Source organism: Periplaneta americana, chromosome 13 (assembly GCF_040183065.1).
Source record: "Periplaneta americana isolate PAMFEO1 chromosome 13, P.americana_PAMFEO1_priV1, whole genome shotgun sequence".
In the NCBI taxonomy this organism is placed as follows: Eukaryota; Metazoa; Arthropoda; class Insecta; order Blattodea; family Blattidae; genus Periplaneta; species Periplaneta americana.
Window position 1 is genome coordinate 122,688,586 of NC_091129.1, and position 27,452 is coordinate 122,716,037.

At 35.2% G+C, this 27,452-nt stretch overlaps 2 protein-coding genes across 3 annotated transcripts; one reads left to right on the top strand and one right to left on the bottom strand.

The window, feature by feature from the left end:
* Positions 1–4,156: 4,156 nt before the first annotated feature.
* On the top strand, positions 4,157–12,023 carry LOC138712342 (uncharacterized). Of its 2 annotated transcripts, none has more exons than XM_069843995.1 (5): positions 4,157–4,430; positions 6,762–6,933; positions 7,158–7,313; positions 7,423–7,517; positions 9,681–12,023. In XM_069843995.1, exons 1-5 carry the CDS (start codon positions 4,359–4,361, stop codon positions 9,711–9,713), a joined length of 528 nt encoding a protein of 175 aa, XP_069700096.1. In that variant the 5' UTR covers positions 4,157–4,358; the 3' UTR covers positions 9,714–12,023. The 2 variants fall into 2 exon arrangements, with proteins under 2 accessions (XP_069700096.1, XP_069700095.1); XM_069843994.1 differs by having other exon boundaries at positions 4,159–4,430; positions 7,158–7,334.
* A 2,780-nt stretch (positions 12,024–14,803) lies between these two features.
* LOC138712339 (small ribosomal subunit protein RACK1) lies at positions 14,804–24,308 on the bottom strand. The gene is made up of 7 exons (XM_069843992.1): positions 24,089–24,308; positions 22,497–22,705; positions 22,098–22,208; positions 20,686–20,781; positions 18,095–18,205; positions 15,874–16,014; positions 14,804–15,088 (listed from the first exon to the last, which is right to left on the bottom strand). Exons 1-7 carry the CDS (start codon positions 24,195–24,197, stop codon positions 14,909–14,911), a joined length of 957 nt encoding a protein of 318 aa, XP_069700093.1. The 5' UTR covers positions 24,198–24,308; the 3' UTR covers positions 14,804–14,908.
* Between the last annotated feature and the right edge of the window lie 3,144 nt (positions 24,309–27,452).

Genomic DNA, 27,452 nt, shown 5'->3' on the forward strand with positions numbered 1-27,452 from the left:
AGACTTTTTCTACGCCTCTAATAGAGCAACAAATAGAAATAACAACAAAATTAACAGCTATAATTAAAAACACATCCTTTGAAAAAAAAATAGGCCTAAGCAATAATAATCCCAAAGACGTTTTATAGAATAATCCCACCTGAATTGAAAATAAAACGTGATCAATAAATTTCATTAAAACAAACTTATTTTTTCTACGTCTTTAGTAAAATAACACATAAAAATAATAACAAAATTAATAGCTACAATTAAAAATATATCCTCTGAAAAAAAAAATAGACCTAATCTTTATTTCTCTGGAAATTTAGTAGTGACAGAACTTTAACCGGTATCTAATGTCCTTTCGGTTAGACTGAAACATTTCATTGTGAAATTTAAGGATATAATGTATTCTAACAGTCACAAAGAACTTCAAAATTAAGACTTTTGTTTCTGCACAGCATTCTTGTGGAAACCCAGGAACCTTTCTGAATCTTTCGGAAATCGGACAAAGGATAACTCTGGCTTCTTTCTCTTACTGTTGCTACAATTTATAGCACTACAAACGTCTCCTCCTTGTCCCATATTATTATTCCAATTATTATATTTTAGCCATTAACATTTTCATTACAACCAATAACGAACATTTCACAAGCATCAATGTGAAATACGCAACGAGCTAGCACTCGATAGAAATACGACACAGTCCAGTCGACCATGGACAGTCTATTGTTTCTAGTTGCTAACCGCTTGGAGCGCTTTATCACGAGATTTGCAAAAAAAAACACCTCAAGCTTTGCCACTGTATATAATAGACTGTGGTGAAGGCATGTCAGTGTTGACAGCAATTCATCCGTCGGATGGGGATGTTAAGCACGGCGGCTCCCTTGGTGCTGTTCGACAGGAGTAGGCTAAATGCCGGCACCGGGTTTCCCCTTCTCCCTTCCTCACCTTCACCATCATCCTCACCCATTTCCTACAATACACTTACACGAACACTTAACATACACTCACCCTAGTACACGACATAACTCTTCACAGATAGGTACACATCATGCATAATGTGGCCTGCCAAAGTGATGTGCAACTTGAAAATGGGTCACGCACGCAAACACACACACACACACACACACACACACACACACACACACACGTTATCTTATGGGGTTTAATGTACAAAAATTAGTACAATACTCTCTTGCACCTACCCAACAAATTACAAATTCTGGGAAAAGGCATTATTGTTGTTGTCCCTTTACAGAACTACCAGTTACACATTTTTTACATGATACCCCAGGTCACACATATAAGTGATCAAGGATGGTATGGTACCCATTGTTGTACCATGGTGACTGAAACCTATTTCCAGGATAACAGTAAAGGAGAGCATTGAAGGAAAAATATCATGCTGTTGCTACCAGTAATTTAACATGGTAACTCATAAAAAATTAGTAACATTCTCAGTTTTCATATTTATTATAAAATAAAAAAGTACAGATCGTACCAAATTATATACATATATCAATCGACTGTATGTAACAGTGTACAGACAATTTAAAATTGTACGGTACCGGTACTAATTCCTTTAAATTGTACTGAAAGTGGAACTGCTGTATACATTACTTCGCAGTGTCAACACAATGCCTGAAAATCTGTTACAAAACGGTCACTCAATTTAATTATTATCAATAAAAAGGGGGGATTATTTTCCCTTCTGTCTTAGTTAAAAATAACTAAATATGTTTATAAATACATAATTTTATAAAAAAAAACTCGCTAACTTAACAAGGACATACACCAGATCTACCGATACAACAATGGCGACGTCACTTCGTCACAATTCCAGTTGAGGAATAATTACGTAGCAGAGGAAACTAGCCAAAGTTTTTCGTGCATGCCATCCTCTACAATAATGTCAGTTTTTTCTTCGGGGAAAATCTGAAACACTGGTGCATCTTAAGCTCTTTACAAGGTGTCAAATGCGCATATTACAGGGAGTGGACGACAGGAACCAGCAGCTGCATTGTTCTTTAAGATTATGGAATTTTTCGTTTACGGCCATCTATAATAAGTTGTTTTGAATTAAATTATTAATAATAATTCATTATAAACATCTATGATAACGTTCTACGATTGGTTCAAACAGACGGAATGACATTGTTGATGGCGGATGGTTGAAATTGCAGTTCTAGTATCTAGCTATAGTTTTGTATTTGTGCGTACATAAAAGTATTATATTATTCAATTTTAAAATATAGTTAATGACTGAGAGCCCGTCTTGACTATGAACTTCTTTGGCACACACATCAGGCGTGGCTCGTGTATGTGTTCAATGCTTCATGGAATCCCCTATATACAGGGTATGTTAAAAGTCGCTTTCCCCAAACATTTCCTTACATTTGACTACACATTCCTTTACAGATTTTGTTAAAAAATCGAGACCCTGTTTCTCGATACACAATTTACAATGTTTAGACAATGATTTACAAATTGCAACAATCCTTGATCACTTATTATGTGATCTGGGGCATCACTTAAAAAATATATAACTGGTAGTACTGTATAGGGACAACAACAATAATGCCTTTTCCTGGAATTTGTAATTTGTTGGGTGGATGCAAGAGAGTGCTAAATTTTGTGATCCTTAACTTCAGAGGAATTGTAAAATAATATTGGGAGTCCAATTTTTCTGTTGTTGATACATTTAAAAATCAAGATAACTCACGTTGCTTAAATATGACATTACAGCCTATTTAAATAACATTTAATATAATGTGTTCAGTATTCCATGAAGGTCTTCCAAAACACAGACTATTTTTTTGCATTTTGTCACAGATTATTTTATTATTATTATTTGTAATTCTATGGTGCGTGGTAAAAAGGCGTAAATCATAAATTGCAAGTTTCAGTAGAGCAGAATTAAAGTTTGAAATGAAGACCAATATTATTACGATGGGCTGGAAATCTAAAGCTCTACATAATTATGAAAGAGGATAGATATATGCCATTTAACTATCTGAAGACGTATACGTTTTGTACTCACATTGTGGTCATAACTCAAAACCAACGATTTCTGACTTACGCCCTTTTTACCGTGCACCAGTGGTGATATTTAAGAAGTTTAACAACCAGTTCTCTCATATGTATCTATGTTCATGCAAATATTATCTAGAAATAATTTAATAACCGGTTTGTGTGAACCTGCCGAATATCACAACTGCCATGCACCATAGAATTTAGGTGTTAAGACTAATTACACATCTTCTTTGTTGTTTTCGGATTTCTTTCGTCATGATTAAGATGCTGTGATATTTAGAAATTATTGTGGCAATGGAATTTAATTAGAATGCTACTTTTAAAGTACATAGGTACTCTGTAAAACTGTGCATAATCATTTGAGAAAAAAACATTAAGTACAAACTATCGGTATTTCCGAATTTCGTTGTCATGTATTATGAATGAAATAATCACAAGCTACTGACGAGTACCCATTAATAGATTATCATAATGGACAACCAAGAGGGCAGTCTGTGAATGCAAATGCCACTGAAATGAAGTTTCTAAGGTCAGTCAAGGGGTGTATTATATCGAATAAAATTAGAAATGATAAAATAAGAGAAGAATTGATGATCTTTTCCCTAGAAGAAAAAGTTAAGAATTATAGAGATCAGTGGGCAGAACATGTCAATAGAATGACACCAGAAAGAATCCCAAGAATAATGATGAATTATAGACCTGGAGGGAGAAGACATCCGGGAAGACCTAGGAAGCGTTGGATGGATACACTATGAAGCCGGAACAGGCATATGCCTATCCCTTGAATTGAAGAAGAAGAAGATTAATTTTCAATGAAATTTAAGAAAATGTTTTTAAATTACGATGTTTTAAACTTCAAAAATGCACCACTGAAAAATTGATGAAAACATTCTTCCCCTTTCTCTGACACTATTCAAGTGTGTTCAAGATTTACTGAATGTCTTCATTTTCTTCCATTTAAAATGTATTTAAGAAAAATATATATCAAGATTAATAAAAAAATGTTCTAACATTAAAATGGGAACGAGAAAGTAAATTAGACTTCGTTCCCACTCTTGATACAGATGCTGGACTAATTTGGCGTAGTGAAGGTCTACAACTCCCACATCAGACTGGGTTTTTAAGTCACGAACTCCTTATGAAGAAGTCACAAAGACAACGGTTATTTCCACGTGCGTATTTCTAATACATTTAATTATTCTCTGTGATGATGAGTCTTCTTTGATGAAACAGATCTCACATGACACATTAGCATATCAGCCGTGAAAACATATTATGGAAATTATTAATCCTATAATCCAAGTGCATTAAATCATTTACTTCAGTAATGTCAGAAGAGCAAGATGGCTTTCTTTGCGCGCATATTCATCTTCAGTGCGGCAATTATTGGCCTATACTTCATTTCTGAAATTTCGGTAAGAATAATTAACATTATTTTACAGAATTATTATAAAGATACGCTATTTGCATCTTTGTTAACGCAACAACGAAAGAATTTCCGATTAATGATTGTTATTCATGTATTTTAAGCTGCCTAATATTTCTTGGGAGAAAATATAATACAACTGCTTCAATCCAGTTCATATTGGTTCATATGAAAGTCTTTTTGGGTTTGTTAAGCTTACTTAACTCCTATTTCTGGTATTTATATTCGCGTTCTATTGTCTTCAATTACAATCGACTTCAGATACGTGGAATAAACACTGCAACACCGAGCCTCAAGTATCCTAGGTCTAACTGGGAACTGAACTCAGATCGCTTGTGTGACAGGTTGAAGGTCAAATCACTCAGCCACCACAGAGTTAGATTTAAATAACATACCTCTTTTACAAAAAATATGTAATATTAATTTCTAATATAGGTAATCATTATTTTACTTGATGTAAAAAATACGAAACGCCATTAAATCCAGAAGGCGGAAGAGTAAAGCAAAGTAGGACGAAATACAGAGGCCTTGAAATATATGAAGGAATTGAGAACCCTATCTGTATACATGCTACCACCAACTTATTGTAACACGAGGTTTATAATATGACGTGTCACTAAGATCCTTCCAAACTCTAAACTGGCTATGGCTTAATGAACGTAGAAATTTTCATTCTCTTGTTCTCCTTTTCCAAGTCCTTCACACCTCTACACCTACCTACCTTGCCTCCCGTTTCAGTTACCTGTCATCATATCATAATCTCTTCACACGCACGCAAAATAGCCTCATACTAGCCATACCAACACATAAGACATCCTCGTATTCATCATCATACACAATCTCGCTTTCGAGCTTGTGGAATACCCTACCCAGTGACATCAGAGACTGTCGGAATTTAGTAGCGTTCGAAAGCAAACTTATTAAGCATTTTCTTACTGCGTAGAGTAGGTTTAATTTTTACTTAGTCAATAAAAAAAAAATTTTTTTCTCTCTTCTTAATTTTTACAATGAACTGTCTAGCTTTTATTAGTCTGTTAATCTTTTAGTACTTTGATTTTTATTGTATTTGTAAATTCAATATTAATTGTAATTATAATTGTAATTGTATTCTTAATATTGTAGTTGTAATCCCCTGGTAGAGGGGAAGAGAAGGCCTGATGGCCTTATCTCTACCAGGTTAAATAAATAAATAAATAAGATAACTTTTTTTAGAGGTCTCTTGTTGAAATTGATGAGAAAATGTCTATTAAAAATCTCTTTGGTACACAGTCTTCCATCTGTATTGATATCCATGGATGTACACATAAAAGGTGCAGTTCAAAATAGCTATAGATTAAAGTGAAATCAGTTGTTACGTACTAGACATTGGAAACTAACCAACCATCCTATCTTCATCACATCACATTTCTTTTAACCTTTGAAACATAAGATGAAAGAGACAATATGGAAAATGACATATGACTATTTGCTGGAATGTATAGCTTCGTTCTGTTAGTTTTGGATATGGTAACCCTTTTCATCACTTGAAGCCACTGAAATAAAACGAGGCTCCGACTATCATTATTAATTAATTAATTCCACAAAACTTCCAACAGTTATCACAACAGTGATTTTTTAGTAATAAATAATTAGGTAGTTCCAAAATAAAACCTAGCTGTGTTATAGGCATACGTTACTTCTTTCAAGTTATAATTTCGAACAAAATTATGTATTATAAGAAATATCAACCCTTAACACTATCAAATACATTTAATTTTACAAAAAAATTAAATCCATTACATTTCTTATAATCTGAAGTCTGATTAGTGTAATATGTTACTAGTCAGCTATGTATGCAATGGAGAGGGAAAGGAACTGGCCATCCTACCTCATTATCTCCTGGCTTAGTTGCCTCGTAAGTGGTTCATGAACATTTCTTATAGGACTTCAACAGAAAAAAGCTTCATAAATGTTATAAATTTCAATAAACAATGAATCACTTATTTTGATGGGATGCCATATTTGGTAGCTACCGAATATGACATAAATTTAACAGCTGACACATTCTTGGATGCCTACTTAACGAAGACAAAACAAAATACTGTACTGTACTCGAATGCATAACTTAATGCTCGAGACTGTGCGAATATTTGCTACTCGGGAGAAATGTACTGGACATGATCCGCAAAAATAAATTAGTAGAATTTTAATGATAATCGAATTTAATGATATTGGTATGAAATATCAAATGATAGTACAAACAACCATGTTTGATAATGAAGATAAAGTTCTACTGTAGGTGTACATATTTTATTACCTAACTCATTTTATTTTCATCTAGGCAGATGATGACATCACATCATGTTGCAAAACAGAAGATGGATGCTGTGGTCCTGATTGGGGCTTGCACTGTTGTAACTTTGTGGCCAAGATCTGTTGCTATGGAGACGAACGAGTACATTCCTTGCATCACCACAATCACCGTAACAGACACTGGCACTGGCATATCCATTGTAAGTGTTTAACATTGACAAATTTGCATCCTTTATGAGAGGAATATATTTTGTCTTATTCCGTATTTACCCGAAGTTGGTCAGAGATAAAGCCCCGTACTATGAGCCATCATCAACACCTGATACCAGTAACTTTAAACCCTCAATAACATTGCTACAGAAAAAGCCATACTGGAAAATCAGTATAGTGCAGACCAAGTTATTTATTAATATTTTATTCATAGGGTTCCAAATTGCGTTCTATGCCTTGCTGCTGATGCTAATTGTGTCAGGGCTGCTACTGTGTTGTAAGACCCCTAGACCAACTTCAAGAGTTCTGGGGGAGTACACCATCCTGCCAGGCTATGATTATAGCTCGTCACAAACAGTGCTACCAACAGGTACACAACAGAACAGCAAAGGTCAGAAGATGGTATCCATACTCGTACTTAGAGTTTAATTATATGTATAAAAAAAATATCGTGTCACATAAATCACTCTTACCCACAGCTCCAGCACACACACCACAAGCTACTGACGAGTACCCATTAATAGATTATCATAATGGACAACCAAGAGGACACTCTGTAAATGCAAATCAAGCGGTAAGTAGTCCTATAATATGGCTATACCATCCCTACTGTCTTCGCACTACGAGTTGGCGCGTGGAGTGGATAGGCGGGACGGGGGAACTTTACACTACACTCTGACCTGAAAACATCAGTCCACTTACGTGCTACAGGGGAACAAAGTCAGACATGAAAATTCCATATGTCAACAATACACTTTTTTCTTTGCAGTCTTCATTTCTTTCCTTACACGCTGTATCGTTCTTGTCGATGCATTACAATACTTTTCTACCCTTGCTGTAGATTTCGTAAGAAAAAGGCTAAGACATTGTTCTTTTTCTTCATCACAGCATTTTATCACATTTGCAATAATTCTTTCTCCGCTACGGATTGTCAATTCTGTTTCCTCTTTGTCGACATATTTACAATTAATAAACAAAAACTGCTATGTAAGCATAAACTACAACTATACAATAATAAAAACTCCACTGACTATATAATATCATCAACTATACTAACACCAGAAAAACGAAAATTAAAGCTCTACTACTATATTACAAAGACTTGTGGATGCTGGGTAACTTTCAGTGTTGGACCCCGGACTCATTTTACTGGCATTATCAACTTCATCTCATTCAGACACTAAATAACCTAAGCTGTTGATAAAGCGCCGTAAAATAACCTACTAAAAAAAAAAAAGACTTGTGGTATAGGCTATTGAAGCCATTCGTCCTGTTGAAACTAATAAAAACACGAGAGCGACAGGCCCGCAGACTCTCAAAGATATGTGCAGTAGATGTTTGTGAAAAGGAATACTGCTGTGAACAGCAGGGTGTGCATGCGCGACTCTTTCCCCTCCGCCCCGTCTAGACACTTTCGGCGACTTCTCCTGGCATGACAACAGTAGTCGTGTTGTGTGTGATGCCTAAAACAATGTTGAATGACTTGAGTCAGACATAAGATGATGTTGACACTAGGGATTAGATGATTAACATAAATTTTTCTCTCTTGCTTTCCAATAGAAGCCCGTCAGGCTTTTGTTGCAGAGTCCTTTTCATTTTTCTAGGTAGCTTCTATATAGTTCCGATTTTTGCCATCATCAATCTTAATGGCACTTCAATAGTGTGTCGAAATTACACATTAAGTTGGAGGTTTTCCTATTTATATGTCTATGGTTTCTATTGAGAACTGCTTTATTTTCTTTGCGTATATTACAGTGATTAGTTGGAAGGCAATGCATCTTAACACTTAAATTGGCAAAACTTCATTTCTCACACTAGTTTATTAAACCGTGTTGGATTGTCAAGATGTTAACAATGAGAAGAATCAAATTTATGGCCCAACTGTTCCTTATTATTTACAAATGTGTAAGTTACAAAGCACTGAAATTATTGGGTTATTAGTGGGTGCTAGAGGCACTATTACAAAAAATTTATTAACTTCTGTAAAGAGTTCAATCTTGAATCCTCTTTGGCCAAGACTGTTTCTTTGACAGGTCTAAAATATTCAATCTATCTTCTGAGAAATCAAGTATATAAAGTAAATTAATAACACATTAATAATATTTCTCACGAAAACATTTTCATAAAATTATACGTATTTACTAATACTTGCATATTTGGTATCCTTTGTCCTTCAGGGCAAGCATTTTATAAAATAAAACAACTATTGCAATGTCCATATTTTATATGTCATATAATATTATAGTATTGTGAAATTTTAATTTTCCTACTAATTTTTTTTTCTATTGTTCTTTAAAATTGTACCATATAGCCTATTAACCTGTTGTATCCTATAGGATAATTTGTGAATTTAAGGCTTAAACAGATGGCCAACTAGACAGTCATGCCTTGTTTCCATTCTGAAAGTAGGTACTGCTGTTTTCTTTGGCATCTTAAATATCTCTCTTCTGTCCTTGATGTATTTGTAGTTAGTTAACTGAGTTTCATCAGTGATGTTTTTTTTATGCTGAGATTTGTTTTAGTAGTTCTGTTTTAATGGCTGGTGGTTTCTTCCTCTTCTTGTTAGCTTATGTAAATTCGAAATATGAAACTCAAGGGCAAACGAAAAAAAAATTTAATTTTGAACAGAATCTATTCTTATTAATACAGATATAAATATTGCAACTTAAATTTGGTGATAGGCTGATTTAAATTAAGATATCATTTAAAATTAACTTGTACAATCTTATTTTTTCAGGTGCCTCCACCCCCTTACTACGAAGCTGCTTGAACACATATCAATTAATAACCATTATCCATTTTAAAATGTAATAATCTGTATTTTAATAAGTTATATAGAACAAAAGCTAAAAGGAAGCAAATTCCTGCACTAAGATGCAATGTTCAGACATACTAAATTGCGATATCATGAGCGTTAAGCAAAAAATGTAAATTACGAGAATTTGTGCAATAGAAGATGACTTGTTTCCTTTAAGCTACAATATTTATAAAAGGGAGATGAATTCTTTCTGTAAGGAGAAACTGAAGATGTAACATCCAGAAGTACACAAAAGGACAGGCATTAGTAATGCTGCCTTGATATAATATTATCCTTGCGACAAATGAAGTGAAGAGCTGTTACATGGTAAGACATTAAGAGTTTGTAAATACACGAAAAAAAAATTCAAGAAAGTTACTTGGAATAGATTCTTATTGTAAATCATAAAATGTTTTATTTATTCAAATGTCTACTTCAATCAAATCTGTCAATTCCGTGAAAGAGAAATTCTACAATAGGCACAGATTGAAAGATTATTTAACTTTGTAGCAATGTTCTCTAAACAGTGGAACTTGGTTATAGCAACAATCGTTAGTGCGACACCTCGGCTACAGCGATACTCAAGAAATCTGGTTTTTCTGTATTAAACAAATGTGCCTCATTGTGTAACGATAAATTTTTAATGAACAACTCGTTTATAGGAAGTGTAAATTTTCTAAGAATCAGTCAAGGGCATATGCAGGGGGATTACCGGGTTTGAATCCTCCCTTGAACTCTAAAAAAAATTTAGATTTATTTTTTAACCATAATCGTTTTCCCTTCTCTAATTTTTCACTGTCAAGAGAAACATCTATATCCTCCTTCAATATAATCCCAATGCTTGGTGCTGCAGCACATTCGAATTATAACAATGCTATCTTTATTATAGAGAAACCTACCACCTATCTATCATATACAAATAACTGTTGACTAAATATATACACTATTATTATGTAAGTGTAATGACATAAGCATTTTTTATTATACAAAATTAAACAGAAGTTAACATTTGTTGATGGCTGTGAAAAAAATTACGTTATATTCATGAATATATTCTATTAGAACATAGTATAATATTAATAAATATGCCGTAACATAGTAATAATAATAATAAAGACAATTTAAAATACCGATAATTTAAATAATTTTAATGACTACCTCTTCCTCTTGACAAAATTCTGTGTATGCCACTGGAATCTGTGTTCTACATACAACTGAGAATGTCGAGAGTAATTTGCAGGTAGACGCTGATGTCATTACCCAATACTGACAAACAGTTTTCAGTTATTGTGACATAAGCATTTTATGGGCCAAGAACTGGAATTGTAAGAAAAGGCAGTAGAGAGTGGAATACACTAAACTCTTTCTTCTGCTGTAGCAACACTTTAAAAACTATAGCAGGCCCACTTTTGTACCATACTATACGTACTTTTAGTTTACTTAGTTGTTTCTGAAGTGGAATAATTCTATTTGCATATAGGTTGGTACATATTTAATTACATTAAATATAGCCCCCTTGGAATCGGTAAGTATGCAAATAAATTTTTCAGAAATTTGAGTAACATTCTGAAGAGCAGCATCAATAGCTAGCAATTCAGTGTCAAGACTAGAAGAGGATGAACATGGTATGAAATAACTACAAACCTTAAGTAGAAAAACATTACAAATTTCAACCTACATTTTTAATTATTGTCCTGTATTGTAACTGGTAGGTATTTGACTATTTTCTGAAATCCAGTATTTAAATAATATATATAAATAAGCAGCACTGTAGGCCTATATAAAAACTACAAATTAAATTATAGTGGGGCACAAAATACGTAATATAGTATGCATTTCTTTGATCTTTTGTATTTATTTTTTATAGTGACGCAATTTCTTCAGTCTCTTCAATGATGCCATAATCGAATTCAACTATATATTATTCTGCTTTAAAATTTAGTAGTAGTAGTACAGTACTTGTAATATATCATTCAAGAGCAAGGAACTAACTCTCCATGGGGCTAAGAGAAAGGGCAGTATTGAAAACCATTGTAGAATGCGAGATTTTGTTCCTTTCAAGCTGAGGACTTGTATATCAAACATTATAGTCCCTTTATGAGGAAGCTAAGGAATGAATAATCCCTTTATCTTCAGTTTGTATACATGTAATTGTAATTTGTATGGATTAAAGATTGTTTTCTGTTCGTGTAAACTTGTTCACTTACTGTAATTTTTATCATAATTATTGTGTGTACATTATTGTTTTTTGAGCAACCCAGAATGCCTAGACAATGACTTTTTTTAAATAAATTATATACCCACAACTTAAGCATTTCATCTACTATATTGAATACTAAAGGAATATATACACTGTATGTAACTGGTTTATTGACTGTTACTTATTGAAGTGTCATAACCAAATAAAGCAAACGTGAAATGACATTTTTTCTCACTACACCTTTTAGAAGGTAATATACTGTTATTTTACCGGATTTTGAATGAAATGGGACAATTCCATCTCGAACCATTTGATACTGATTATTTCAGTCTGCCTAAAACCATCTTGAACAGAAGTACTTATTTACGGCTTTTAAGGAATCCGGAAGTTCATTGCCGCCCTCACATAAGCCTGCCATTTGTCCCTATCCTGAGCAAAATTAATCCAATCTCTACAATCATATCCCACTTCATTCAAATCCATTTTAATATTATCCTCCTATCTACGTCTCGGCCTCCCCAAAAGTCTTTTTCAATCCAGTGTAACAACTATCACTCTATATGCATTTCTGGATTTGCCCATATGTGCTACATCCCCTGCCCATCTCAAAAGCCTGGATTTAATGTTCCTAATTATGTCAGGTGAAGAATACAATGTGCAAAGTTCTGTGTTGTGTAACTTTCTATATTCTCCTGTAACTTCATCCCTCTTAGTCCCAAATATTTTCCTAAGCACCTTATTCTCAAACCCTTAACCTCTGTTCCTCTCTCAAAGTGAGAGTCAAAGTTTACAACCATACATAACCAGTAATATAACTGTTTTATAAATTCTTTCAGGTTTTTTTTTTAGAGCAGACTGGATGACAAAAGCTTGTCAACCAAATAACAGACATTTCCCATATTTATTTTGAGTTTAATTTCCTCCCAAGTGTCATTTATATTTGTTACTGTTGCTCTAAGATACTTGAATTTTTCCACTTCAAAGGATGAATTTCCAATTTTTATATTTCCATTTCGTACAATATTCTGGTCACGAGATATAATCATTTGTCTTTTCGGGATTTATTTCTAAAGCTATTTCTTTATTTGTTTTAAGTAAAATTCCCATGTTTTCCCTAATAGTTATGGATTTTCTCCTAACATCTTGAACAGAAGTACTCCATGAAATATAGTACATACTGTACAATTGATTTTCTCATGCAATGCTACTCTCTAATGTGATTTGATTTGCCAAACTGCAATATACAATATGTAAAGAAAAATTCGCATAATGCATATACTTTCATACCATATTTTCAGTTCTGCAGAACACCACCATGCCCCAAAATCAGTCCAGTAGTTACAAAACAGGAATGCTGAAAATTTGTATTTTTAAGGCATCCCAGCATCACAATTCTCCGTTTCAAATGAGGAAGCAATAAAATGAAATGTTACAAAACACGACCATGTTAGTTCAGATGCTTATGTTAGAGACTTGTATTCAGAAGGTCCCAGGTTCAAACCCTGGGGCCAGCCAACTGATTGAAGTTTTTTCGTGGTTCCCTCAATCCATTATATTATACATTTCCAATAATAAATGCAACTATACCTAATGGGTTTGTACCCAGTGTCCACGAAAAACAGACCTATAAACCTCTGACATTAGTAGTATTTCAGTAATCCAGCCATCCTGATAGTTGCAACATTGTACACTAGATAGCGTGTCAAGTGAGAGTTTAAATGTTCGGTCTGGAGAGGGAGATGGTGCTTGGTCAAGGGCTATCACAATAGATGCAGTGTTTGTGAATGAGCACCTTGGCAGACCAGTCACGGTTTAAATGTCCAGCTAGTGTGGTGGGAGTCAAGATGGTGAGAGAACTCCAGGTTGGGGTGAGAATCAAAAGATGTAAGAGGGGAAGAAAGAAATGGAGGTGTAAGTCCACAACAGCCTGTAAATATGCAAAGAAATACTTGTTGGAATCATTACATCTTGCTATTTAGGTATCAAGTGAATTTCTGTTTAATGTATAATTGTTTAGTTAACTGTCTGAAGACAGGTTGGATCCCCACAAGTGGCGCCAACAAGGCATCACATGAGCCAACTAAGCCAGGAGATATTGGGAGTGTACAGTTCCTTTCCACCTCCATTGCATACATCGCTATAGCTTGCACAAGAAAAGATTACCGAAAAGCAATGGTGGCGTTGCTGTCTGTTTTGTCATGTGCATGTAGCCACGCCGAGGGGGGAGAGGTGCGAGCCGATGGAAGTACTCTCTTTTCCAAGAAGATGACCAAATGAGGACATCGCTGTGGAAATAGAGAATGTAGCAAGATAAAAATTCGAAGCTACTTAAATGTGTAACGTATGTTTACGAATGAAATAATACCGTGTGATACAAGACACGTATTCACATGCAATGGAACAAACCAAAGTCGTAATGTAACTATCACAATGCAAGGCTGAATCTATCGATGTCATTTCTCTTCTGAATGTACTCTTGATTATCATTCAAGTTATCTCGTGACCTTTCCTCTCGCCCGCTCTCCCTTATCGCAGTGTTTGATTCGCATGCCTTCCGTCGGTAATCCGTACTTGCGAGACCTATAACTAGTAACATATTACACTAATCAGATATATGTATACAAACAATTGTTCTTCCTCTGAAGTCCTATCTCAAGTGAGATGTACTACCTACCTGATATGTTATCAGCCAGAACTTCAATCAACGTATAGTAAAAATTCGAAGTAGTGCATTCTCAGGACATATACACAACTTGAAGAGATGTACCAAGAATCCAATTAACAATGCTTTCTTCTTAAAGGTCAACGTCTGTATTGTTCTAGAAGATTTACAACAAGGTCATTGGAAAAGTAAACAAACTCGTATTAAAAGAGGCCTTTTATTTCCATTTTTTCTTAAACACTGTAAAAACTTTTAAAAGCCAATGGCATAGAACTGCCTCTTCCAGTTTTGTTCTGTTATGGAAAGTTAACGGGCAGCAGATACAGAAACCTGCCAAACTCTGATGGTGTTGTCAGAGTATCCAGCAAACAACGTCTGACCATCCGTAGACCATGCCAGAGACAAGCACTGCGGGGGTTCTGCCTTCGCTGTCTGGGATACAACCTCAGGGCGCAGCTCCTCCACCATGTCCTTGCTCTCCAGATCCTGCAGAACACACGTTTTCATTAAACTCAAATCAATGTACTGGTATTTGCTGTTACATATTATAAAATGGCAAAATTAAACTCTATCAAGTTTAAAGGATAATCCTGAAAAACAGTGCTTCCGGGGGGGGGGGGGGGGGAACACTAATTTATACCATGTAGCTATTCTGATAATAATGCAAGTCTCAATGCCTGATGCTGCTTTTTAGAAAAATTCCTTCCAAAGTAGATTTTTTGGTATGTACACGAGATTAATTAATACAGTACATGGAATAGTAATATTGGAATTGCAATCTGATTCCGTTCGCATACATATTCAGGGTCTGTTTGAAGAGTCAATGAATTGTGTAGAATATGTGGACAATTGTTATATCGTGACTCCCTTATGATGAGTCATAACCTACCTCCGAGACATCCAGTATGATACAAAATGATGTACTTTGTAATCTGGACAGTATTTTTAAAATGGCTGTACTATTAAGAATATATAATCCAGCTTTTGTTAAAATGGATCATTGTGCATTATGCACTTTTTATCTGACTGTATATTTCAGACTATCTCACATCAGCAAACATATTTAATTCTACACTTTATGTGGCACTGCACAGTTTTCACCTCACACCACTAATGATTATGAATATCTTGCAAGACAATACCAGCATGTGGAATCAGTCCCATATCCGCTTACACTCACAGAATTCATGAGTATTTTCTTTATGCTCATCACTTTCCAGCAAGCTGGTTACTGCAGTTGTTGGGATTATGAATAAGAAACAGACAATTACCCAAATCTTAATGGAGGGCCCAAAAGCAGCACACAGCCAATATCTGTTGGGAGAGAAGCACAGCGCCGTGATGATGTCATTGTGGTCAAGGGTGTGCAGATGCTTGCCGTCATTCAGATCCCACAGCATGGCCTTGCAGTCCTGCAACGAAAAAAGGTACGAAGTTAGTAAACTCAACATTCCTCCATCAACACTGAATACAATAGTCAGCAAAAGAAAAATAATCGAAGCAGCGTATTTGGAAGGAAAAAGGAGCAAATGAAAATGTGTACATGAAGGTCAGTTTGCAGAGTTAGAAAACGTGTCACTAAAATGGTTCAAATAAGTCCGCGCTTCAAATACACCAATTGATGGCACCATGGTTTGTGCTAAAACAGCATTTAGCACTACAGATGGGACTTTCCGACTTCAAACGGTTGAATTGAAAGGTTCAAGAACTGTCACAGTCTAATGTGCAGATGTTTCCGAGGCGAGGCTGCAAGTGTGAATACTGACACTGTCGAATCATGGAAAAATACGACACTCCCATCCATTATACGAAAGTACAACTCCAGGTTTTTTAACGCAGATGAAAAAAAAAAAAGGTTTTTCAGTAGTACGTTTTTTCCATATATGATGTTCAATATTTTTGTCTCTAGAAAATCGTACTAATGAGATTCTACTGTATTCTTTTGTTGGTATCATAGTGTCTTTAGAATTTGTATTTGGAAAGGGGGAAACAAATATATATATATATAATTTGAACTGGTAATGGAAATTACGGGAAAACGGCTGAATGGATTTTAATAAATGGCCCCTCGTTTTGAAGCTTGGAACCCAAAGTTTTTCGGAAAAATAGTAGTTTTCAGTGAAATGTCAATTTTCCTACATAATTTTTCTATTTTCCAAAATCCATCTGTCGTCAGTTTTGAGAACTAGCTAATTGCATTCAGGAGAAGCAAAGCGAGCATCAAGTCGGCCGTGTTGCATTTCAGAATAAAACAAAACACACACTACATAAACAATATTATACGAAGGCCATGATCTGCAAGAATGCTGACATATTTAGAGCTCAAATTAAATTGGTTATTAAAAACTTAACTTACTAAAAATAATTTACAGGTTCGATTCTGTGATGTGTAATTTTCTGGGTACAGCTGTATATTAGATATTAAAAACTACAAAACTTGAGGTGGTTTGATGACATTATTACCGTTAAAAATGAAATATTATTGTAGTTAATGCCGTGATGTGACTGTTTTTCATTAATTATACATATTAATGCTATATTGATGATATGAAAGTGAAACGTTTAGGGGTTATATAAGTAGCTGTAGAGAATAACAAATTAGATTTTGATTTCTATATTTTACTGAGTGGCGGCTATATAGTATATGTTACCGAAAGCTATAAAACTTACGTAAGATGATAATATTATTAAAAATCAAATATTTTTATAGTTATTAATCAAATGGGGTTGGGTCTTTTTCATATATTTAATGGCGGTGTGGTGTAGATATTTATATGCGTGGTCCTCTTCAGTATTGGCTCGAGAGAGAGTATCTTTCATTATTATGGAAGCAAGTAACTTTCAGAATGTCTGGTATTCTTTATTGAAAATAAATCTGAAAAATGTTTATTTGAACGTCTAATGAACTTAGTTTGCAGCATTTGCTGCTCAAGCCACTAGTAATTCTATAAATACACTGATGCACTGTGTCTTTCCTGACAACTGGCAAACAAATAAGTAAAAAATCACTGTGATTTCTATGCATTCACTTACATGTTGCACATTATTAACTTTTATAATCGAAGTACAGATTTACGATTATACCACAGTCTAGTACATAGTCACGAAGCTTTAAGGCGATTTTTTTTTACATTTTTCGAAATACAGCGCTCCAAACAGTTAGCAACTGAGAATAGTAGGAACAATACAATGTGCGATAGTTGCGATCCTAGTGGCTAGCAACTAAAGTTCAACTGTCATTGGATGCATATTCCCTACATATTGAGCTTCGTAACTGTATGTACTAGAATGTGATTATATGTTATATCAACAGCATGTATAATTAACAACACAGTAGAACAGCTCTCAGAGTTGCCATGTTGGCTATAAGGCAAGTACTGGTAACACTAATACTGTTTCTAGGTGAAATGTCAACCACCTTCACACGACCAGATTCAATGCAACAGAATATCCAAATATTAAACTTTCAAATCCATGTTATATAGTTGTTACCTTGCCACCAGACGCACATAAGGAACCATCTGGAGAGACAGTTACAGTATTCAAATAGCCAGTATGGCCAATGTGATTAATCTTCAGACGGCAGTTTGTCAAGTTCCAAACCTGAAAACAACACAAACGTCAAATATAATTTCTCTTATACGTAAATGTCAAATAGTTCTTAGAACTACACATGAATCAGTCCCATATCCGCAACACTCACGGTGCATCATAAAAGTAACAGGGGATCATCACTTTAGTGTAGTAAGAATTTGCAGTAAAAGTCTCTAATTGGACAGTGCTATATACTAAAATTTCGACACTGTTTTCGAGCTAAAATGGATTCCTGGTTATTTCTTATCTGCCATTTTTAAAGTTCTCTCACTCTCTTTTGTTTTCTCTCCATTTTACTAACATGTTGAACCTGAGTCAAAGATTTGAACATCAGTATCATCTTCCTTTTCTTATTATTCTCGAATTTTATTCGCTAATCTATATATATAATTTGAACTGGTAATGGAAATTACGGGAAAACGACTGAACGGATTTTAATGAGTGACCCTTCATTTTCATGCCTGGCATCCAAAGTTTTTCGGAAAAATTGTAATTTTCAGTGAAATGTCAATTTTCCTATTTTCCAAAATCCATGTTGTCAGTTTTGAGAACTAATTTTCTAGAATCACGGCCGACTTGATTGAATTTCAGAACAAAACACACACTACAGAAAACAATAGGCTATTACACGAAGGCCATGACCTGCAGGATTGCCGACATATTTAGAGGTCAATTCAATTTGTTATTAAAAACTGATTCTGCAGTGTATAATTTTCTGAGTACAGCTGTGTATTGGATATTCAAATCTACGAAACCTGGGGTCGTTTGATGACATTATTACCATTAGAAATTAAATATTATTATAGTTAATATCATGATGCGTCTATTTTTCATTAATTGTACATATATTGCTATATTGATGACATAAATGTGAATTGTTTTGAGGTTATGTAAGTAAATGTAGAGAATATCTTAATTTAGATATTCATTTCTATAATTTACTGAGTGGCTGCTATATATAACTACAAAACTTAACTTAAATAAGATAATAATATTGTTATTGTCTTTTTCATATACTTAATGGCGGTGTAGTGTAGATATTGATATGTGTCATTGTCTTCAGTATTGGCTCGAGAGAGCGCAAAAATTACAGTTCCTAAGGAAAGATAAAAAGGTATTACTTACTGATAAAATAAGAGGCCTAGAAAATGTTGTAGTCTCCAGATCATTTCAGCAAGATCTCTTAGTAGGATAAAATGATTTTACACTCTACATTTCAAGTTCTATATGCAGCAGCTATACGAAAATGCTGTTGTTCGAAAGCTTAGCAAACCTGATTTTTTTTTTAACTTTTGCCTACAATCCACAATGACCTGAAATAGCTACTGCTATCGTCCTGACATTGATACTTGCGTTTTCGCGTTGAAACTCAAAAACTGAAGTTAGATAGGTTCAAGAAAAAGTATTTGGCCTAAAAAAATCCATCCAGAGGGAGTATGTTTCATTATTATGGAAGCAAATAACTATCAAAAAGACAAGTATTCTTCATTGAAAATAAATCTGAAAAATTTTTATTTGAATGTCTAACGAACATAGTTTGCAGCAACATTTGCTGCACAAGCCACTAGTATCACTATAATCAGCAAATATATCACACCTTCCGTGCCACTGCTACTTTCTAATATCAATTTTCTCTTCACAGTTCTCTTTTTTTTTTAGTTCCACTTTTAGACCTATCATCACTCACAGTTTTCTTTATTTTCAATGTTTGGAGTTTGCCTTTATCTCCCCAACCACATTTGATCAGCTCATCCCTACACAGACTCTATTAAACTAAAAATTTAATGTGGAGCTTAATGCCTAGTTTTTTGCAGAGTTTCCTTTTATTCTTTTTTTTTTTTTACAACCCAAGCAAGTAAAAGGCCAAAAAGACCTGTTGCAGTCTCAGTGAGTCATTCTCAGTCCACTTTTTTTTGGACGGCCTAAAGATCTCTTCCCTTAGGCACAGTATCGAAGCATGGCTTTCGGAAGTTATTCAGATTCATTCGTTGGAAATCGTTTTTCCACTTCAGCTGGTACTTGTTATAAACTGTGAGACTGGTTGTAATTGAAGTTCTTGCATGATATTCTAATTTCTTTTGTGGTCCAAGCGACTATATCCCAGTGTTTCATAAATTTCATTTCACAGGCAGTTATTCTGCTGATATCTGCACTTCTCATTGTCCATGCTTCACTTCCATGACATAGTACAGATCTGTTTTAAACTAATGAGGCTCTGGCGACCGAGTAGTAGTGGAATAACTGTAACATTTGATGTAGAGGAAATGCTACATAGGTGGAAACCCTACCAATTAAACCCTTCTGGGCTAGCAACCCATTAGGCGTCCATTTTATATTGTTTTCAAGTCTCATACGAAGCCCCCCTTTTTTTTTAAAACAGAATAGTTCATAATTGATATCAGAACAGAGTATTTTAGTGTTAATGTGTACTGTACTAACCAAGTACTTTAGCGTTAACATGTAACTGTACTGCAGCCAATGACTCTTACCTTGACCACTCTGTCCCAGCCAGCAGATACAATGATGGGGTTTGAGTGATTTGGAGAGAATCTTACGCAAGACACCCAGTCACTGTGTCCATCATCCTGCAAAAGGAAGAATACGGAAATCAACATTTGCTCTGTCCAGTACAATAATGTCATAAGATCAGAAAGGGATCTGTAACTCCACAACTTAGTACAATCAAGACTATCAACAAAGTATGGGATACAAAAGAGGCTTGCGATCCATCATATACAAACCCTCAATAACAAGAACATCTTACTTATCACAAGTTGGAGAGAACAAAACGAGAATGTGAAAAGTATGGATTATATTAATAATAATTATTATTATTATTATTTATTTTAGCTGGCAGAGTTAAGGCCGTAAGGCCTTCTCTTCCACTCAACCAGCAAAAAGTATATATACATATGCATGAACTTACGAAGAATTCAACAATTTGATTTAGATGAGAGTTATATGTATACAAGAGTTATTTACGAATTAAACAACAAAATACTATGAACTATTAATTAAACACTGAAATAAACTGTGTAGCAGAATTAAGCTAAAATATATAGAATGTTAATATATTTCAAATAATATTAGATAACAGAAAGAGATTATTATGAGACAATTTTGAAAATACAGCACTGTCAGGATGCATGTCTAAAGGAAGGAGTAACAATGTAGTCAGTGATAGTTTAAATCAGTATAATTGGAGTGAAACGCTAATAAGGTTATCTTTTAAGCTGTTTTTAAAGGTGTTTGTCTTGCAGCCCCTAATACTTTGTGACAAAGAATTCCATTGACGCGAGGTGGATACTGTAAAAGATGAATAACAAGATGTTCTATGAAGAGGTATACTTAGCGTGCCACAGATAAGTGATCTGGTGTAAAGTTCTGCGTTCTTTAAGTCGGAGCCACGAAAGACTTGCGAAGGACGGTGATATGTGATCATATCGTCGGATATTAGGAAGCAAGAGCAAATATAGGAGCTAACTAAATATTAACTGTGACAAACGACAATAATTACCATTACATTCGACAATTTATAAAACATGAATTTTATTCAATTGTTGGAAAGCGACAATTTTGATTTATAAACATTCGAGAAGGTTAGGATGCAATACTAGGGGAACAAACCAGTCTCCTAGTAATTCGTCCTGGACATCACGCATTTTTAAATAGGAACAAGTGCTAGATATGGACTGAAATATACAGGTACGTATGAAATCATTTTTATGTTGCAAGTATTTGTGACTTCAAACTTAAACCACGTGTTTATCACTATGTACATCTCACAAAAGCTAGTGAAGCAAAAGAACATTTTGTTTTCTTCAGTGTAGCTTTTCTGGAGAATTATCAATGCGTGTCCTGAAAACAGATAGGAAGAGCGTAAAGAGAAGCAACAACTTACTTGAATGGTGTACTTGCATTCTGCCAATGTATTCCACAACTTGATAGTCTTGTCACGGCTGCCAGACACAATTTGCCTGTTGTCCACTGAGAATGCAACACTCAGAACATCCTGAAAGATAATGGAAGCTCAGTACAAACTTGAACTGAAACAAATGAAATTCAATTAATCCAGACAATTGAATCACTGGGGAGCAGAAGGAGACTATCAATACTTACAACCGATGCTACTCCACCTCTTCTACTTTATATAAAAAAATTGTATAAAAAAAAAGCTTCCATCAATATCTTCAGTTAAAAAAAAATCAATCTTCCGCCTTAGCATTCAATAAAAAAATCAAACAAAAAAGCTTCCGTTATCTACAAGGAGCCTCTCAAGGAGAATGCTGAGCAGTCACACCTTGGTATGGTCTTCAAACCTCCTCGTGGTTCGCCCTGCTGCCAGGTCCCACAGTCGCAGGGTCTTGTCCCAGGATCCAGACAGGGCATAGTTGCCATCTGAGGAGAGGACCACGTCACTCACGAAGTGGGAATGTCCATATAGACGTTTCTGTGGAACTCCGTAATTGGTTTCGTCCCTGGTCAACTTCCAAACAATCAGGGTCTTGTCTGAAAGAATAAACTCCGGTTATAACATAAATATATATGGTAGTACCATAAAAAGAAGTCTTTTGGTAAATGACAACCACACTAAAGCCATTTCGTAGCACCTTAAGAGGTGCTCGAATAATCTGTAAACTGAAAAAGCACATTTAAATTAAAAATATGATGTGAATACTACGGTAGCTGTAATTCCAACTGCCTGCCCCAAACTGATGTCTTCCTGACTTACAGGCAAAATTTGCGAAATAGTTTCCAACGCAATTTTCAGCACTGTAATGTCAATTTCTCAATGCTACCAACGTATGCAGAGTATATACCACACACGAAATTGCATCGCAGAATGGTAGTAGCTATTAAATTACACATTAAATTGCTGACTTACAGCCATTGGATGAATTTCAAAACACGGATACCTTCCTTTCCCTCTTACTCCAAAATCCCAATACTGTGTCATTCACTTCAAGATTACTACTACAGGTAAATGACAGTTATATAATCTTATCATAGTCCTCAGTCTCCTGTCACATAGCTAGCTCTTTATCTAACCCACTGTAATCTAGTTACATATCTCGGGGAATTATGTCACAGACCTCAGCCTATCACGTAACTAATCCCTAATCAAATCCTCTCTAGCCTCGTCACAAACCTCTGTGTATCGCTGCCATTTCTACTAGTCTTTCTCTCTTTTCGTCTTACAGTTGTGGCTACTAATGCTACTAGCCTCGTCACAAACCTCTGTGTATCGCTACCATTTCTACTAGTCTTTCTCTCTTTTCGTCTTACAGTTGTGGCTATTAATGCTATCTCGATTAAGACTAATCCTAAAAGGAGATGTATTTTGTGTGCACAAGGTTAGAATGTTGCGGGAAGAGGGGGAAAAGGGTAACAGTGTTCTTAAATTTTCCCGTTTATCCATCATGCAGATTTTGAAAAGGGAAACCTGGAAGACTAGTTAGTACAGCTAAGCTCTTTACGAGGTGTCGAATGCGCATACTAGTGAGAGACGGGAACCGGCAGCTAGTTTTTTTTTTCACGGTTTTCCCTTTCACACTACTACTTAAAAGGGTATGCGCGTAGGATATTAGAAGTGATTAGTTTCCAAAACAAATTACGGTGACTTGCAATCAAATATACGAACACACATGAAGACTTTCCTGAAGTCACATCGAAATCCTGGCCATGTGTGCAACATCAGAGGGGGGGGAAAAAAAAAAAAAAAAAAAAAAAAAAAAAAAAAAAAAAAACCAGTCCTTGCGATTTATAAAACCCAATAAACATGATCATTACCACTTGCGAACGACTGGGTATGCATGACAGCATAATTTAACTCTTAACACTAGCTTACATTATACAAAAATATAACATTGAAATGCCGCATTCTTCACTTACCTCGAGAACACGAAAGTATCATATCTGGGTATTTCGGGTTTGTTGCTATTTGCGTAACCCACCCATTGTGACCACGAAGTGTGCCTCTTAGCTGCAATGTTTCAGACATTTTACATATAAATACTTAACACGTTCTACACGATGAAGCAAGATTTCTTCACAGCATGAAGATATAAGCCATACACGTCGCCAGTAATCTAAAGGAAAGATGGCAGCCGGAACTAGCCAGCAGTGGTACCAGTAACAAACGAACATCAAGATCCGGAAATCCTGCCAACTTTGGCAAAAAAAAAAAACTGACAAAGCGGCAGGGACATCATTTAATGACTTTTTAATGTCTTCGTGGTTCTATACTAGGATGAACCCGAGACATACTCATTTGTGAATTACTTTTAACGAGCAAAGCCGTTATTAATTTTATTAAGCGGTCTGCATACTCGAATAAACAGGAAAATTTGTGTCAGAAATGGCATGAGAATTATTTCATATTAACAGGATCGAGGAGAAAAAGAGTACCTAAATTAATGAAAAATTTAGGGGAAAGGAACTGGCCACCCTACCCCATTATGTGTATCTGTGTATATTAGCGAAGTGTCATAATATTATCTATAAGTGCAACATGCTATTCGTGTTATATTCTCTATGTTTTTCGACTGTAATTTCAAGGCATTAATCTAATTAATTTATATATGTTACACTCTTACAAGTGTATATTTATTGTATGGTAGTCTGTAAGTTTCAATTTGTTATGATTAGTTTAAAATATAACCCTAATATACTATATGTAAAATAGGGTTTATAAATATGGAATAAATACTACTACTACTACTACTACTGCCCCATTATCTTCTGGTCTAGTTGCCTCATGAGCGATGCCTTGTTGGTGTCACTTGTGGGATCCAGACCTGTCCTCAATTGACTAAACAACAATGAAAAATTCAAGTACCGGTAATAATTCATCTTACCTTCTCTTAAAGGCGCATTTTTCTTTAAATCCAGTTTCAATTTCCGACGAACCATTCCCAGTTTTTCTTCTTTTTGTGCAGTTTTCTCAATTAGTGTGGACAGTGGCAACTCGTGATATTTTTTGTATGTAGGATATGAAATTGTTGACTAATGACCAAGACATAATAATAATAATAATAATAATAATAATAATAATAATAATAATAATAATAATAATAATAATAATAGAGCATGCAAAATCAATACAAGTAGGCCTAATATTAGTCTGACTCACCATTCTGGAACTGGCAATTTATTTGTAGTGAAGTTCGATTCTCCTCCCCTTCTTAGTTGCGAAGATGTCGATAACTTTATCATGGAAGTTAGGGTTTCTTCTGAGCTCACTGAAGAATGTCTTTTCGATAGAAATTAAGGCTAGTCCATTGAGTCGATCCCAAGTCATTGAATTTTTACAGTAATTTTTAACGTGCTTTAACGCAGAAAAGCTCCTTTCGGCTGAGGTGCTTGTAGCAGAAATTGTCAATACAAGTTTAACGAGTTTTGATAACTAGGGGAAAGTATCACTGAAGTCATTAGTCGCTATATAACCCATACAAGTTTGACACAGACTCTAGTTTGAACGAGGGTGAACCGTGAATGTTCAGATTTAAGGTCCTCATGATCAAAGTGATGACCATAAGGAGATTCCATGAGAATGGTAAGAAGACTATTGGTGAAAACAAATTTGTTTAACTCTAAAAGACCAAAATATTAAAAGTGGTGAATATCAGAGAATCTCTTCTGAATATGGAACAAGAAATTATCAATTATTTCTATGTATAATCAACCGTAGTATGCAGTTTTATCATCAGGAACGCAAATTGCCTTTGCCATCTCTTTTTATTGCATTCATTAGACTCAAGTACTTGACTCCACAGGTTTCACAGTACACAATTAGCTATGTGCAGGTACAAACTACACTCGCGGATTGTATTGTCAAAGTTACAGTTAATGAAGGATTCAGAAGATGCAATTCAATAATCGACTGTGGGTAGATTCATTTGAGGTAGCTTATCTTCAGAAAAGTGAACAATTGCTTTGTGTCTGCTTATATTCGTGGCACCGGGACTGAAGGGGAAGCATCAGCATAGTCACTTCTGTACAAGAATGAGCTTACAACAACAACAACTTTTTTTTTTTCCATTTCCTTTGTGATTTTATAAATTATACTGATCGAAAAAATTATGCAGACTATCGAAACGTTCAAGTCAATCCCGAAAAAAATGGAATGTGCACTGTCAAGTGTAAAACTTGTCCAGACTAGAAGTAGCAAGAGCCACATGTTTTTGCACACTGGCACAGAGAAGATTTTTTCATGTGCAACTTTTCAAATGGAATCATTATCACTCAATTTCTGCAACTATTGAAAAAGCAACTAACAGAAATTTTTTTAATACAAAGCGCCAAAAAGATTCACCCAACCTGAATATCGTAAGTCATGTTGAAGTAATGTGTACTTTGATGTCAGGGCAATGGAATGAAGTTTGAACAAAGCAATGTCTTAAGATATTTCAACATATTTTCAATAAAAGAAAATCAACGCAAAAAAAAATCCACACATGCTCTCCATGGACAGAAAGAGATAATTCGAAATTTTCTCGGGCTTCCAGCCAGGTCATAAGTTGGCGATCCACCCACGTTTTCGAGGATGTTCATCTTCCTCATATCTTCAGGGTTAAATGATATCCGAGGTATCCAGCTCCTTAATTTATAGTGCCAGAGGGAGGAGTCAGCCGAGGAGCTGTGCGCCGATTGGCTGTTATTAATGGGGACCGCGGTGAGAACGCTGCCAACATGTTGTCTTGCTTTGTGCTTTCCGGCTGAATGACCTTGGGTCTCACAGTGGGCTCGGCGGACAAGTTCTCATGTGTCCTCCGCTGATGACGGCCCGTCGTCTGGGCGGTGAGAAATTTAATAGCCGGTGCCCATTCCGCACTTAGTTGGAGACCCGAGTCCCAATTCAGGTTACCGCGTTCCACTGCTATGGCCAGGGTTTCCTTTACTCTTCTATCCCAATAGCCCGAACACTTCGTCAGGACCTCGGTGTTATTGAAATTAGCCCTATGGCTTTTTTCAATACAATGTTCAGCCAATCCGGATTTTTCGGGCTGCATTAATCTGATGCTTCTTTGATGTTCCAAAAGACGCGTCGTTATTGTGCGTCCAGTCTGTCCAATGTAAGCCGCATCACATTCACACGGGACGCGGTAGATCCCTGGTACTCTGAGGCCTAAATCGTCTTTTACTGATCTGACCTTATTCCTAAATTTCGGCGGAGGTTTCTGGATTGTTAACTTTCTCAGTGTATATTGGTATAAAGGTTTTTTTCCTCAATGTGGTAAACAAAAAACTTGAAACG